The 15,834-nt window shown below is 40.8% G+C and overlaps 2 protein-coding genes across 4 annotated transcripts in view; both read left to right on the top strand.

The window, feature by feature from the left end:
* Nucleotides 1–8: 8 nt before the first annotated feature.
* On the top strand, nucleotides 9–9,481 carry LOC139416484 (solute carrier family 35 member C2). 3 transcript variants are annotated; one of them, XM_071165123.1, is made up of 10 exons: nucleotides 9–245; nucleotides 891–1,074; nucleotides 1,204–1,354; nucleotides 3,426–3,489; nucleotides 5,016–5,088; nucleotides 6,765–6,933; nucleotides 7,131–7,214; nucleotides 7,329–7,504; nucleotides 7,693–7,822; nucleotides 8,039–9,481. In XM_071165123.1, the coding sequence occupies exons 2-10, from the start codon at nucleotides 964–966 to the stop codon at nucleotides 8,188–8,190; spliced, it is 1,110 nt and encodes a 369-aa protein (XP_071021224.1). In that variant the 5' UTR covers nucleotides 9–245; nucleotides 891–963; the 3' UTR covers nucleotides 8,191–9,481. The 3 variants fall into 3 exon arrangements, with proteins under 3 accessions (XP_071021224.1, XP_071021222.1, XP_071021221.1); XM_071165121.1 differs by having other exon boundaries at nucleotides 14–222; XM_071165120.1 differs by having other exon boundaries at nucleotides 14–434.
* A 1,003-nt stretch (nucleotides 9,482–10,484) lies between these two features.
* The window catches only part of LOC139416483 (collagen alpha-1(XX) chain), a 33,607-nt gene continuing 28,257 nt past the window's right edge, over nucleotides 10,485–15,834 (top strand). Inside the window, exon 1 of the mRNA XM_071165118.1 lies at nucleotides 10,485–10,662. The gene's annotated coding sequence lies outside the window, so the exon portion shown is untranslated. The remainder of the gene's footprint in view (nucleotides 10,663–15,834) is intronic.

Raw genomic sequence — 15,834 nt, 5'->3', positions numbered from 1 at the left:
GTCGGGCGCACTTGATTCAGGTCAGCCATCCGACCGGGTAGGCAGAGTGATCCATTGCATTGGACCAAGGTCTACATTTCACCAAGCACCGACGCGCGTCGGGGAAGCAAAATCAAGTGCATCGCTTGTCTGGCTGTGCTCAGGCCACGTAGAGCCTGCGGGTTGTACTGATGAATCGATGCCATGGCCCGTGTGTAGAGTGGACTAACTGGCAACAACAAAGTAACGTTACTGTAATTTGGAAAGTACAACAATGTTCAATTACTCTGTACAGCCATGTTTTGATATGCATCGCTTGATAGCTAAGCTAGTTAGCCAACGTTACGATATTTAGACGCAGCTTTGTATAGCAGTTAACAGGACCGGTCACACTTTGCTTAGCTAACGTTAGTTAGCTAGCTAGTTTACCTGCTTTCGCCGCTGTTCGTCAGCAGGTGAGTTCAGCCAAACAGTAGCTAGAGTTTTAAAATTTCATAAGATATCTGGTTCAGCTAACAAGTTATCCACTGTCTACCTCAGTGGCTTGCCCGTTCATATTTTGTGCTTTGTTAGCCATGCCATATGGCTCAGGTTTATGTTTTCCAGTGCCTTCATCAGCAGCAGCAATGCATCTATTTAGCTTGGCAACATAGGCTTATCTGAGATTATAGCTACAATGTTAATTATGAAAAAAATCTGCATGTTCATGTACAGTATCCCCACAACACGCTGCGTCAGTGCTAACATACAGCTGGGAGTATGCTCATTACTCACTAATAAGACTGGTAAAACAGATTCCTCAACGCAGTCACATGCTCAGGCAGCAGCAAATTATATCAGTTATTTTGTCTTTGATTATATTGTCAATTTATCCCATCTTTCTCGCTCTTCCCTCTTCTCTCCCTTCCCAGCTTTCAGCACATTGTTCCTGTTTGAAGACGGTGCCTCTGCAGTAGTTCCTGTGGGGAAGGGTGAAGCAGCACCATGGCTTGCCCTGTCCAGTTCCTATGCCGGGCTGTCCGCACTGTGGGCCTGGTCCTCGTTTACTATGTCTTCTCCATCGGCATCACCTTTTATAACAAGTGGCTGATGAAGGTCAGTCTGAGGCTGGCTCACACTCCCCATGCGACATAACATTGTGTACTTGGTATGTTTGCTTTGCATGCAGTGCCATGTAGTTTAACTCACTGTCACTGTTCCCACCCCTTTCCCTCTTTCTCTCAGGGCTTCCACTACCCACTGTTCATGACGCTGCTCCACCTCACCATAATATTCTGTCTCTCTACCCTGACCCGCTCGGCCATGCAATGCTGGACAGGGAAGCCTCGGGTCATGTTGAACTGGACAGACTACCTCACAAAGGTTGCCCCAGTCGGTGAGTGCATATATTAGAGGAATGTATGCCAAACAGTTTGAGTTGTATGTGACACGATATAATCAACATGGACTTCAGTCTGCATAATAAAAGACATAGTCCGTCTGTGTGATAAGATACCACTTTCTACTTTTCTTTCTACTAATCTTGGCTGGAACTACTTAAATACATCTTAAAGGGGCAATCTGCAGTTGAAACTGTAACAGTGGTCACACCTGCCACCTATTTGGTAAATAGCTGAGGGATGGGGTTGGAGAAATGTATCCACTCTCAAATTCATAGACAGAGCTATGGATGGAAGGACTGACCATCCATGAGATCAGAATTATAGTTTAGTTTATAGTTACAGTGTTATATACAGTGTTTGTTTACATTTGAGTCATTTTGCAGATGCTCTTCTCCAGAGGGACTTACAGTTAGTGCATTCATCTTAAGACAGCTAGGTGGGACAACCACATAGCACAGGCATAGAAAGTAAGTCAAGTAGTACAAGTGCTGGTTCAGTTCTTTTTCCTTATTTTTTTTTTGTGTGGGGGGGGGGTCGAGGTGAGGAGGAGGATTATTTAAGATACTGTTTGAAGAGGTAGGGTTTCAGATGTTTTTGGAAGATGGGCAGGGACTCTGCTGTCTTAGCTTCAGGGGGAAGCTGGTTCCACCATTGGGTGCCAGGACAGAGAAGAGCTTGGACTGGGCTGAGCGGGAGTAATTGTAAACAAAAACGGTATAGCCTGAAAACCTGGTTAAAACTATAATGTTGATATCATGGATGGTCAGCTGCCATCCCGTAGGGGTGGGAGGGCCAAGAGACCTGAGGTGGCAGAACGGAGTGCTCGGGTTCAGGTGTAGGGTTTGAGCCTAAAGGTAGGGAGGGGCAGTTCCTCTTGCTGTTCCATAGGTAAGCACCATGGCCTTGTAGTGGATACAAACAAAGGTGTAAAACAACCATAAACTGTATTTGGGGTTTTGAGGGGTATACTACAAAGCAGGATCAATGAGTTAGCCATCTAACTTGCCTAAATATAGATGCGCTGAAAATGTGCATGGTCTAATCGACTCAACAACCAAAATGCATATCTAAGTTTAGATTTCATAATGAACCAGAAAATCAAGTTATTTCTGGTTGCTAATTAAAGTTGGCTGATTATCTAATTGATCATGCTTTGTACACTGAAGAAACATGGAACAATTTAAAAGATTTTATTGAGTTACAGTTCATATAAGGAAATCAGTCAATTGAAATAAATTAACTAGGCCCTAATCTATGGATTTCACATGACTGGGCAGGGGTGCAGGCATGGGTGGGCCTTGGAGGGCCAATCAGAATTAGTTTTTCCCCACAAAAGGGCTTTATTACAGACAAAAATACTCCTAATTTTCATCAGCTGTCCGGGTGGCTGGTTGCAGACGATCCCATGGGTGAGGAAGCCGGATGTGAAGGTCCTGGGCTGGTGTGGTGACACTTGGTCTGCAGTTGTGAGGCTGGTTGGACGTACTGCCAAATTCTCTAAAATGATGTTGGAGGCGGCTTAACTCAATCATACTTTCTCTACGATATCTGGCAACCAGCTCAGGTGGACATTCCTGCAGTCACAGCATGCCAATTGTATGCTTCCTCAAAACTTGAGACATCTGTGGCATTGTGTTGTGTCACAAAACTGCACATTTTTAGAGTGGTCTTTTATTGTCCCCAGCACAAGGTGCACCTGTGTAATGAGCATGCTGTTTAATCAGCTTCTTGATATGCCACACCTGGCAGGTGGAAGAATTATCTTGGCAAAGGAGAAATGTACACTAACAGGGATGTAAACAAATTGGGGCTCAAAATAATATTTTGTGCATGTGGAACATTTCTGGGAATTTTTATTTCAGCTCATGAAACATGGGACCAACACTTTACATGTTGCATTTATATTGTTGTACAGTATATTACACCCCTCTGATGGGGTACAACAGTTGAACTAATCTCATAAGGCATTCACCTTCCTGTCAGTAAGAAAGAAACCCTTTGTTAGTAGGAATAAAACAGTGTGCCATGATATGATCAACAGTCCTAAAAAGTTGTCTCTTTCAGCCATTGCAACAGCGCTGGACATTGGACTATCCAATTGGAGCTTCCTCTTCATCACCATCAGCTTGTAAGTGTGTGTGTGTGTGTGTGTTTACTACAGTGCCTTCAGAAACTATTCACACCCCTTTACTTTTTCTGCATTTTGCTTCAGCTTGAATCTAAAATGGAATACATTTAGATTTTTGTGTCATTGGTCTACAGTACACACAATTCCCCATAATGTCACAGTGGAATTATGTTTTTAGAAATGTTTAAAATTAATAAAAAATGTATTGAGTCAATAAGTATTCAACCCCTTTGTTATGGCAAGCCTAAATAAGTTCAGGAGTAAAAATGTGCTTAACAAGTGACATAATACATTTAATGGATAGGGTTTAACATATTTTTTTTAATGACTACCTCATCTCTGTACCCCACACACACAATTATCTGTAAGGTCCCTCAGTAGAGCAGTGAATTTCAAACTCAGATTCCACCACAAAGATCAGGGATGTCTTCTAATGCCTCGCAAAAAGTACACACATTGGGAGATTGGAAGAGCAACAAAAATAGACATTGAATATCCCTTTGAGCATGGTGGGTCAATCTACCCAGTCACTAAAAAGAAACAATGTCCTTCCTAACTCAGTTGCTGGAGAGGAAGGAAACCCCTCAGGGATTTCACCATGAGGCCAATAGTGACTTTAAAACAGAGTTGAACAACATTGTAGTTACTCCACAATACTAACCTAATTGACAGAGTGTAAAGAAGTAATGCAAAGAAATGAACTATATGTCCTGAATACAAAGCGTTATATTTGGGGCAAACACAACACATTACTGAGTACATCTCTTCATATTTTCAAGCATGGTGGTGGCTACATCATGTTGTGGGTATGCTTGTCATCGCCAAGAACTATGAAGTTGTTTAGGATAAAAGTAAACGGAATAGAGCTAAGCACAGGCAAAATCCTGGAGGAAAACCTGACTCAGTCTTTTTTCCACCAGACACTGAAAGACGAATTCACCTTTCAGCAAGACAATAACCTAAAACACATGGCCAAATATACACTGGAGTTACTTACTAATATGACATTGAATGTTCCTGAGTGGCCTAGTTACAGTTTTGACTTAAATCGACTTGAACATTTATGGCAAGACTTGAAAATGGCTATTTAGCAATGATCAACAACCAACTTGACAGAGCTTGAAGAATTCTCAAAATAATAATATGCAAATAATGTACAATCCAGGTGTGCAAAGCTCCTAGAGACTTACACAGAAAAACTCACAGCTGTATTCGCTGCCAAAGGTGGTTCTAACATGTATTGACTCAGGGTTATGAATACTTATGTAAATTAGATTTTTGTATCTAATTTTCAATACATTTTGAAAAATGTCTTAAAACATATTTTCTCTTTGTCATTATGTGTTATTGTGTGTAGATTGGTGAGCTGTTTTATTGAATACATTTTTGAATTTGGGCTGTAACACAACAAAATGTAGAATAAATCAAGGGTTATGAATACTTCCTGAAGGCACTGTATGTATCTACCTAACTTTGATCATCAATGTTCTGAATGGCATTAGAATGTCTTTGTATGTTTCCTCCAGGTACACAATGACCAAGTCTTCTGCAGTGCTCTTCATCCTCTTCTTCTCATTGGTTTTTAAACTAGAGCATCCGGTAAGTCAATTTCACTTGAGATAGGTTAACTGTTGCTGTTTCTTCTTGGTCATTGTTTATCCAGTAGTATTTATGGGTGGTGCATGACAGAAAATTGCATTTAAAATTCACTCTTTGTTCGTACTACATGTTTGAAAGACAGTGTTCCTGTGTTCGGCAGAGACCACATTCACAGTAAACGCTGCATATGTCGGTTCAATCGGAAATTACTTTTTAAATGGTGCATTGTCAAAATCGGCAATCAAATCCAGGCTTTTATAATAAAATGATGCTGAACTTTGAAGAAAATAAGTACAATGTTCTGTTTTTATGTTAAAAGTAGAACAGGTTTGAAATGCAAAATAAGGCTTCCTTCTTTTCACTCTGTCAATTAGATTAGTATTGTGGAGTAACTACAATGTTGTTGATCCATCCTCAGTTTTCTCCTATTACAGCCATTAAATGTAACTGTTTTAAAGTCACCGTTGGCTTGGTTGAATCTTTTTGAAATTCACTGCTCGACTGAGGGACCTTACAATTATCTGTATGTGTGGGGTACAGAGATGAGGTAGTCATTCATGTTAAGCACTAGTGTTGCACACAGAGTGAGTCCATGCAACTTATTATGTTACTTGCACATTTTTACTCCTGAACGTATTTAGGCTTGCCATTACAAAGCGGTTGAATTGTTATTGACTCAAGACATTTCAACCTTTCATTTTTCTTTAATTTGTAAAAATGTAGAAAAACATTATTGCACTTTTACATTATGAAGTATTGTGTGTAGGCCAGTGACAAAACATTTAACTTTAATCCATTTTAAATTCAGGCTGGAATACAACCAAATGTGGAAAAAGTCAAGGGGTGTGAATAGTTTCTCAAGGCACTGTATATGGTCATTTTTAGATATACAGGGTAAAGCATCAAATTTCCATTATGGCTCAGCTCAAGTGCATACATATATCATAGAAATATACATAATTTACACCACACACACGCTCAGACAGATCTGGCTCAAGAGTCCCAGCTCATGAGCTCCATCAGCAGCGATTTTTAATTTAGAATGGAAAATGAATGTGTTTATGCAACAAATGTTTGTGCGTTGTATCACATCGAACCACATCGGTTCATTCCTCGAATCCAACCCGAATCGCACCGAATCGTTTTCAACTAAAACGTAGACTATCGTTCCTGTATTGTATGGGAGCCCATGTATCGAACGTTAGATACGTATGGAATCGTCTTGAAAGGGAAAGATGCACATCCCTTACACTTAGGTGTACCGTAGCCGCTCACATGGTTAGGCCATTCTCATTGAAGGCTTTCTTACCACACCCCCTCACAAATTACACTCTGTGTAATATCTGGATCATTCATTACTACAAAGGCAAAACTTGCCTAATTGAAGTCTCTGCGGTTGCAATCTTCCCAACAAGACACTGATTTTCCAATGTTCTAGCGAGCTATAGGATTCAGTGAATGGATTCACTTTTCATGCATAGGAGGAAGTTCCATTCCCTTCAGGTGTATCTAACTGTATATGCACTTTGTGAAATGTGTGTGTATTTTATATATATTTATTTATGGTTGTGTACTCTGGTTCCATGCCCTTGATGTGAGAAGATGAGGAAGTGCATAATGTATGCATGTGGACGAAAGGCTTCTGTTCTGACCCCCAAGTTACTCTGTTTTTACAGAACCCATACCTGATCGTGGTGGTCCTTCTGATAGCCAGCGGCCTGTTCATGTTCACCTTCAAGTCCACCCAGTTCAACCTGAAGGGCTTCATCATGGTACTGCTGGCATCGTTCATCGGCGGGATCCGGTGGACCCTCACGCAGGTCCTAATGCAGAAAGCAGAGCTGGGTCAGTAAACACCTAGTCTCAGATATCCCAAACCGGGAAACAGTGGATGTCAGAACATGGTTAATGTGGAAGGCAACACTTCTGCCTAGGGAGACTAGTTACCGAGCGTCATTGTGTTGTTGTTTGGACTTGTCCTTTTATTCCCTGATTAGGCATTCAGCCCAGTAACCCCACTCTTCCACATTCCACTCCCACAGGGCTCCAGAACCCAATAGACACCATGTACCATCTACAGCCGCTCATGTTCATGGGCCTCTTCCCGCTCTTCCTCTTCAACGAAGGTTAGACTTTTACTATGCTTCTCTCTAACCTGTTTGTGATAGTCCATGCCAGTCAGTCTGGGCATGACATAAGTGCCTCTATCTGTGTGTCAGTACTTCTGATTCTGTCTGCAGGGCTGAGCCTAAGTACCTCAGAGAAGCTGTTCCGTGTGAATGAGCTCTCTCCCCTGCTCTACACTCTGGTCATGCTGAGTATAGGTGGATCACTGGCCTTTGGCCTGGGCTTCTCTGAGTTCCTGCTAGTCTCAAAGACCTCCAGTCTCACTTTATCCATAGCAGGGATCTTTAAGGTAAGGAGGATAACACAGTATATCACAAGTTACCCTCTCTGTATCCCGTCAGCTCCTTCACTTGAAATTGCTTCCTTTTGCACCATCTCTCCCGCTGTCTCAAGCACTCCTTGTTTCACCTCCCCTACACTCTTTAATCAAAGTGTGTTTTTCATCTCCCTCTAACGTACCCTCCCTGCCCCCACTAGGAGGCGTGTACTCTGCTGCTGGCAGCAGGCCTGATGGGGGACAGGATGAGTGGACTCAACTTGATGGGTTTCGCTGTCTGTGTGTCTGGCATCTCCCTGCATGTGGGGCTGAAGACCTACTATTCCAAAAGTAAGTTCATACCATTACTATATGTGGTATCCTACACTGTAAAATGAAAGCAAATTGTTGTCAGTCTATCCCTGGTGTAGTTGGTATATTAGGTATGTTGTAATTACTTGTTAATCAAGCCAGCGCTGCTGAAGGTACCGAGGCTAATGGAAAGGTATTTCACCAAGCTGTCCATCATATCCAGTAATTGGGTGTCCTTTTTCTAATGTGCTCCAGGTAAAATTCACTCGTTGAGACAGCTACCCGTTAAAAACAGCCAAGACCTGGAAGTACCACTATTATGTCATAAGGAAGATGAGGGGGAGGAGACAGCTGCTGCTGATGATGATGATGATGATGATGATAAAGAGCAGGAGATTCTACTCTGAATCAAACAAGATGGCTGACTGACTGTCTTGTTCCAGAGAGGCAAAGAGAAGGGATCACTGCCTCAACCTCCCTTTCCAACCAAAGTGCAGGAGTTGAGGAGCAAACTGAGGTTGAGAGGAGATTCTGGAACACTTGGAGGACAAATGGAATTAAATAAAAAAATGTATTTATTGCAACTTGTTTTGGCTTTTGGCCTTCTTCAGAGAGGCCACAGAGGAACAGAAAGGAAGGCTTCCAACCCTCCTCTACAGACAACATTCTCTTCAGCATTTGTCCAAAATCGCTGAGCATTACCGACAGTAACACGGACGGACACCCTAAACTTTATCAAATGCATTTACTGTTGCCTTTTCAGGGCCTTCAGTGATGTGAAAGAAAAGTGTTTACCTTATAATGTGAAATGACCAAACCATATGTGCCATTATAATGATAAATGTTTCTAGAAATGGGGGACCACTTGCCTAAACATCACTGTTACCATGGTTACTCCATGATTGTCAGTCTGACCAAAGTCGCCCTAAAAAATAAACAATATTCTCTATAAGCCAAAATGTTGAATAAAATTATATTTACACATACTTTACTGCTTGTACGTGCTGTTGGTCCTTCGAGCGGTAGGTGGAGATAGGGTATCCACAGCAAAGTGTTGTTTACCTGACTTTTTGCGGTGCCAGTAGGTTCTGTCGCTTGTATTTTCAAACTCGACTCATTGCACGTGCTGCACAATATGTAAACAATAGCTGTTTGCCGTTCCGTGTGTGGTTTGGCTCGGCCATATTGGGCAAGTGTTCGTCACGTGCGAATTGCATCAGTATTGAAAATTAAAACAGGAAATACAAACTGATATACAGACCACTGTACTAAAGGCCGTGTTGATAATACTTCCCTGTGGATATTTTGTATTCAATTACGTCCGACATAGGGACAACATTTTCTGAAATGCTAACCCTCCATGTTAGAGACGAGTGTGTAAATATTTCATTTTAGTAATGTAGCAGACACTCTTATCCATAGCGACTTACAGTTGAGAGCACACATTTGTCATTACCTTTTCCTACTGGTCCCCCGTGGGAATTGAATCCTCAACCCTGTTGTTGCAAGTGCCATGCTTTACCAACTGAGCTACACATGACTCCACATTGTCAAATGCTAATTAAATTTGATTATTTGAGTTAAAGCAATTTCTAAACAATTAGGTTGTCATTTGTTTATATTGAATTGGTTAAGCACAGAGCTTTTGTTGCTGCTACTATGTACTGTATGTTCTTAAATAAAACATTTGCACAATTATTCAGAGCTGTATGCATCATTTCTTCACCGAGGTCTTTCAAATAGCTGTACTCTGTTATGTGGTCCTCACCTGCTGGCCGACCATATAATCAGATTTAACATGATGTGCACTGCCAGGCCTTCAGCCTCCTCTATTAGATTTTCTCATTTGGAATCTCATTTCATGAGGAGAGAGCTCCCTCTCATCAATCTGATTGAGTTGACTTAACTTATAAAACCTGTGGTCATGTGAGCACAATTCACTGGGAAGACAGAGATGGGACCTGTCACTGAGTTTGGAAATGTGGTAACACTGACAACAGGGACGGACTGGGATCAGAAATCGACCCATGCATTTCTATAACAACGGACCATTATTATCCTTGAGGCTCCCATACCGGCCCAATTTTTTTTATTAGACAAATAATTGTCATTCTGTGCAAAACCCCCAATTTAGACAGAGCCACAGAGCAAAAGATGGACCAGCTCATCTGGCAGTTGTCTGAACTGCCCTATGGCCAGTCCATCTCTGACTGTCATGGACATGTGGTAAAACTGTCATCTCTATTGGGTTTATAACCAGAGTGAGTAGACCATGAATGATAATGTTTACCTAATGTTTACAACGTTTTATCTTTACATTCACTTTTGCATTTGCCATTTACTGTTTTCATTGGGTGTTAGGTTTTGGGCCAGTAAATGTTTATTTTGTGTAAGAACCCTTTTTCAGTCTTATTCAGAAAGCAACAGTTTTTTACATTACTTTCTCGCCTTTCATGTACTGTACTAACCTGCCAGTTGCCACATTTTCTCTGAGGTCGCATGCACCCCAGCTTCAGCACGTATACTAAGTTCAAAGGAAACAAATAATTAAATAATGTCGATATTCTATTAAAGATGATTCTTATGTGCTAAGTGAGGAGAGAATCTGACTAGGCATGTTATGTCAAACATGAAAGTAAGGGCAGATCTCCTGGTAATGTATACTTCTCTGAAACAGTGCACCACGCCCATGTTACGGTGTAGGAGGGCTGCCTGTAGTGTAGAGCTATCATATTTCATTCCCAACTCTAGAAGATAGCGCTTGATGGGGGAGCAAAGCAGTGCAAGCGGAAGTTCAGCCTGTTGACATCCTCACCTTTGGAATGCAAAAGTCTCATCTCGCGCTGAAGGAATAACCTGGACGTAACTTGCGACCCCAGGTAGGCTGATTGGCTCTGTAACATGTTACATTGTTGCTACTTCATTGTTACATTGTAGGCCTACATCTAGTTTATATTAGCCTACATTATATAGTAGGTGAGTCACAGAACATGCTTCGCAGTCGCGCCTGGTTTGCTATCTCTCACTTGCGTACGGCAGGTAGACAGACTGAAACAAAGATGTAGCTCAGCCCCAACATCGCTTATCGGTTCTATTTTGAGAGGAGCGTGAAACTCGATGTATTTCAATGGCGGGGGTGGAGTGATAAATCTCAGCAACATTGTATGGCCGTGATGAATCGCCTTGTAGTTTCTCCCACTCTAGGCTTATAGGAAGCGACCCCATCCACCTGCGAGGTCTACTGAAATAGGCAAGTAGGTATGGAATTAATTAACAAAGTAATCACCTGGGCAAATAATTATATTGGAGTTGTGGTTAACATGCCTGCTGCAGAACCAGAGAGATCCGGGTTCGAGTCCCGGTCGCGCTACCTAACCCCAGTTTGCAACACCGCTGTCAGAAGTGGGGGCATGTCAGAGGTGCCGGTAGATATGTGAAAGGGCATTAAACAAAGTTGCAGCTCGGAGACCTGCTTCCCAAAGGAGGGTCAGCATGTTTGACTTGGAACCAGAGAGCTGTATATGGGGCTCTGGGCATTTCAATAGTCACCAAAAGCTGTTTTGTGAGAGGCCAAGAAGCAAGCACTGGCAGTACAACACCTTATTTCTAGTATAGACCATTATTTTTCTCTTTCTGGTATGCACAGGAGAACAGTTTTCATTGCATAACCATAGGCCTACTTTGTTCTGTCCAGTGTCTGACAGACAAGAAGTATGGAAGAAATACGACAGAATCGTCGATTGATTTGCCCTCTACCCCGGTGTGACGAAACATAAAGTTTTACAACAATCAGGCAAGCAGCTACATGTCAAGGCCCTCTGGCTGGAAATGATGAGTGTACTGGACACATATATAGGAAAATAGTTGTCATATGTATGCTAGGCCTTTGTCTTCTGCAGAAGAGGGTAAAATAATATTACTGAATATTTAGAAATTAAAAAATGGTTGTTGAACACAGTTTTTCATGTGGACTGGTGCCCATTGCATGCCTAAACATGCACCCAACAGTTTCCTGATACACACACAGCTGTCCTCTGTTTAGTGTCTCTTCATGTTATCAGCCTCACATCACTGCATGCTTTGATGCTGGTGACCCAGCGCTGATGCCCCTCCCTGTCTCCTACCTCAGTCAGACAGACACCTGCAGTATAATGGGTCTTAGAGTGGTGTCTGTCTGTGTAATTAGACCATTCAAATTAGAGGGCTGTCCTAATGGCGGGCAGACAGTATTTAAGCATCTGTACTGGCCTCGGTGTCAGTGGGACTCAGCATTTTCAATGTTCCCATGGGAACAGCGAGGGACACTTGGGGCAGTGATGGTCCTGGTATTAAGGATGATGGTCATTGGCCAGCCAAATGACTGCGGTCACCATAATAACCTTTCGAATAGCATTTAAAAATATATATATATATATATATATATATATATATATATATATATATATGCAGAACCAGTCAAAAGTTTGGACACATCTACTCATTCAAGGGTTTTGTAGAAATGTATTTCTTTCTTTTATTTAACTAGGCAAGTCAGTTAAGAACAAATTCTTATTTACAATGACGGCCTACCAAAAGGCAAAAGGCCTCCTGCGGGGACGGGTGCTGGGATAAAACAAATTGTGTGTGTATGCATGCATGTACAGTTGAAGTCGGAAAATTACATACACCTTAGCCAAATACATTTAAACTCAGTTTTTCACAATTCCTGAGATTTAATTATAGTAAAAAGTCCCTGTCTTAGGTCAGTTAGGATCACCACTTTTATTTTAAAAATGTGAAATGTCAGAATAATAGTAGAGAGGGTGATTTATTTCAGCTTGTATTTCTTTCATCACATTCCCAGTGGGTCAGAAGTTTACATACACTCAATTAATATTTGGTAGCATTGCCTTTAAATTGTTTAACTCGGGTCAAATGTTTCGGGTAGCCTTCCACAAGCTTCCCATAATCAGTTGGGTGACTTTTGTCCCATTCTTTCAGACACAACTGGTGTAACCTAATCAGGTTTCTAGGCCTCCTTGCTCGCACACGCTTTTTCAGTTCTGCCCACACATTTTCTATAGGATTGAGGTCAGGGCTTTGTGATGACCACTCCAATACCTTGACATTGTTGTCCTTAAGCCATTTTGCCACAAATTTGGAAGTATGCTTGGGGTCATTGTCCATTTGGAAGACCCATTTGCGACCAAGCTTTAACTTCCTGACTGATGTCTTGAGATGTTGATTCAATATATCCACATAATTTTCCTTTCTTATGATGCCATCTATTTTGTGACGTGCACCAGTCCCTCATGCAGCAAAGCATCCCCACAACATGATGCTGCCACCCTGTGCTTCACGGTTGGGATGGTGTTCTTCGGCTTGTAAGCCTCCCCCTTTTTCCTCCAAACATAACGATGGTCAATTTGGCCAAACAGTTATATTTTTGTTTCATCAGACCAGAGGACAATTCTCCAAAAAGTAGATGTCCTAACCGACTTGTCAAAACTATAGTTTGTTAACAAGACATTTGTGGAGTGGTTGAAAAACGAGTTTTAATGACTCCAACCTAAGTGTATGTAAACTTCCGACTTCAACTGTATCTCATCAGCCACTTGGTGGAAGGAACTTTGTAGATCTGAGGCTCTTTCCCCTGTTGCCTCCATCATCCTCCAAATCCCACCAACATCAGCGCAACTGGTCCTTGTTTGGGAACACACATTACCAAAGCACGCAACAGGCTGACCAATACAAGGGTTGAAAAATTGGTGGCCATTCGGGCAAATTTGAGGCTTTTTGAGCCTGACAATGAGGTTGGGAAGTAGTGAAGATGAGGCCTCAGTCTGATGTTCAAGTGGTGGACATTGAGGAGGTCCAGGGAGAAGACATGGAAGCCTGAGAGGAAGACAACCAAAGCTTTAGTTTCCAGACTATCATTTTCCAGATAAATTGTTTGAAACGTTTTTAGGAGATGGATCGTTGGGATCATTCAATATCCCCTTTCTTTTGTTATTCAGTGAAATCATCCAATGTGAAGTATCAACTCATTTAAGTTAGTTCAATTTGTAAAGTTTTTTACATTTTTTTTATTTCTATTGGAAGGATTTAATCATTTGCAATTATGTTTACTTATGATAACGTAAAAGGTTTCTGTCTCCATATGATATGGTAAATATATCCAATGCAAAAAACACCTACATTTGAAATGGTATTAATATTCATTTGCATATATTTTCTGTTAATCTTCAAAAATTCCCACGAAAGTTTCCACCTCTGAATATTCCCCAAAATGTGCAACCCTAATAGTGAAGACATCAAAACTATGAAAGAACACATATGGAATTATTTGTCACTTAAAAAAAGTTACACATAAAAAAACATTAATCAGACGATATTTTTTATTTATAAAAAAAAAAAAACGTATTAAAATATTTTTGTATACTTTAAAAAAAAATACTTTTTTATATATATTTTTATTTAAAAACATAAATTATATATATTATTTATTTTTAATTTAAATTATTAATATTTGTAATAATGACAATTACAATACTGAATGAACAATTAACACTTTTATTTTAACTTAATATAATACATAAATAAAATAAATTTAGTCTCAAATAAATAATGAAACATGCTCAATTTGGTTTAAATAATGCAAAAACACAGTTTTGGAGAAGAAAGAAAACGTGCAATATGTTCCATGTAAAAAAACTAAAAAAAACTGACGTTTTAAGTTCCTTGCTCAGAGCATGAAAACACATGAAAACTGGTGGTTCAATATTCCCAGTTTTTCAATATTCCCAGTTTGGAAGTTTTACACTGTAGTTATTATAGGACTATTTATTTCTATACCACTTGTATTTCATATACCTTTGACTATTCGGTGTTCTTATAGGCATTATAGTATTGCCAGCCTAATCTCTGGAGTTGATAGGCTTGAAGTCATAAACAGCGCAATGCTTCAAGCGTAGAGCTGTTGGCAAACGCAGGAAAGTGCTGTTTGAATGAATGCTTACAAGCCTGCTGCTGCCTCCCACCACTCAGTCAGACTGCTCTATCAAATGTCAAATCATAGACTTAATTATAATATAATAAACACTCAGAAATACGAGCCTTTGGTCATTAATATGGTCAAATCCGGAAAGTATAATTTCAAAGACAAAACGTTTATTCTTTCAGTGAAATAATGAACCGTTCCGTATTTTATCGAACGGGTGGCAACCCTAAGTCTAAATATTGCTGTTACATTGCACAACCTTCAATGTTATGTTATAATTATGTACAATTCTGGCAAGTTAATTACGGTGTTTGTAAACAAGAAATAGTCTTCACACAGTTCCCAATGAGCCAGGTGGCCCAAACTGCTGCATATACCCTGACGCGAATGCGCTTTTGTTATATCATCACCCGTTTGGCGAATTAGGCTGTGATTCGATAATAAATGAACACCGCACCATATTAATTATATGCAATGCAGGACAAGCTAGTTAAACTAGTAATATCATCAACCATGTGTAGTTAACTAGTGATTATGTTAAGAATGATTGTTTTTAATAAGATACGTTTAATGCTAGCTAGCAACTTACCTTGACTCCTTGCTGCACTGTAATCGGCCATAATTGGCATCCAAAAATGCAGATTACCGATTGTTATGAACTTGATATCGGCCCTAATTAATCGGCCATGCATGGAAGAACAGGGATATTTTCAGCTTCCAGGAATTGTGTACAGATCCTTGCGACAAAGGACCGTCCATTATCATGCTGAAACATGAGGTGATGGCGGTGGATGAATGGCATGACAATGGGCCTCAGGATCTCGTCACGGTATCTTTGTGCATCCAAATTGCCACAGATAAAATGCAATTGTGTTTGTTGTCCGTGGCTTATGCCTGTCCATACCATAACCCCACTGCCACTATGGGGCACTCTGTTCACAAAATTGACATCCGCAAACTGCTCGCCCACACAATGACATACCTGGATTCATCCGTAAGGCACACTTCTCCAGTGTTCCAGTGGCCATCAAAGGTGAGCATTTGTACACTGCAATTCGGCATCAGAACCATC

This window comes from Oncorhynchus clarkii, chromosome 9, assembly GCF_045791955.1.
Source record: "Oncorhynchus clarkii lewisi isolate Uvic-CL-2024 chromosome 9, UVic_Ocla_1.0, whole genome shotgun sequence".
Lineage (NCBI taxonomy): Eukaryota > Metazoa > Chordata > Actinopteri > Salmoniformes > Salmonidae > Oncorhynchus > Oncorhynchus clarkii.
The sequence above is the reverse complement of the archived record's forward strand: the minus strand, read 5'-3'. Positions and strand labels throughout refer to the sequence as shown.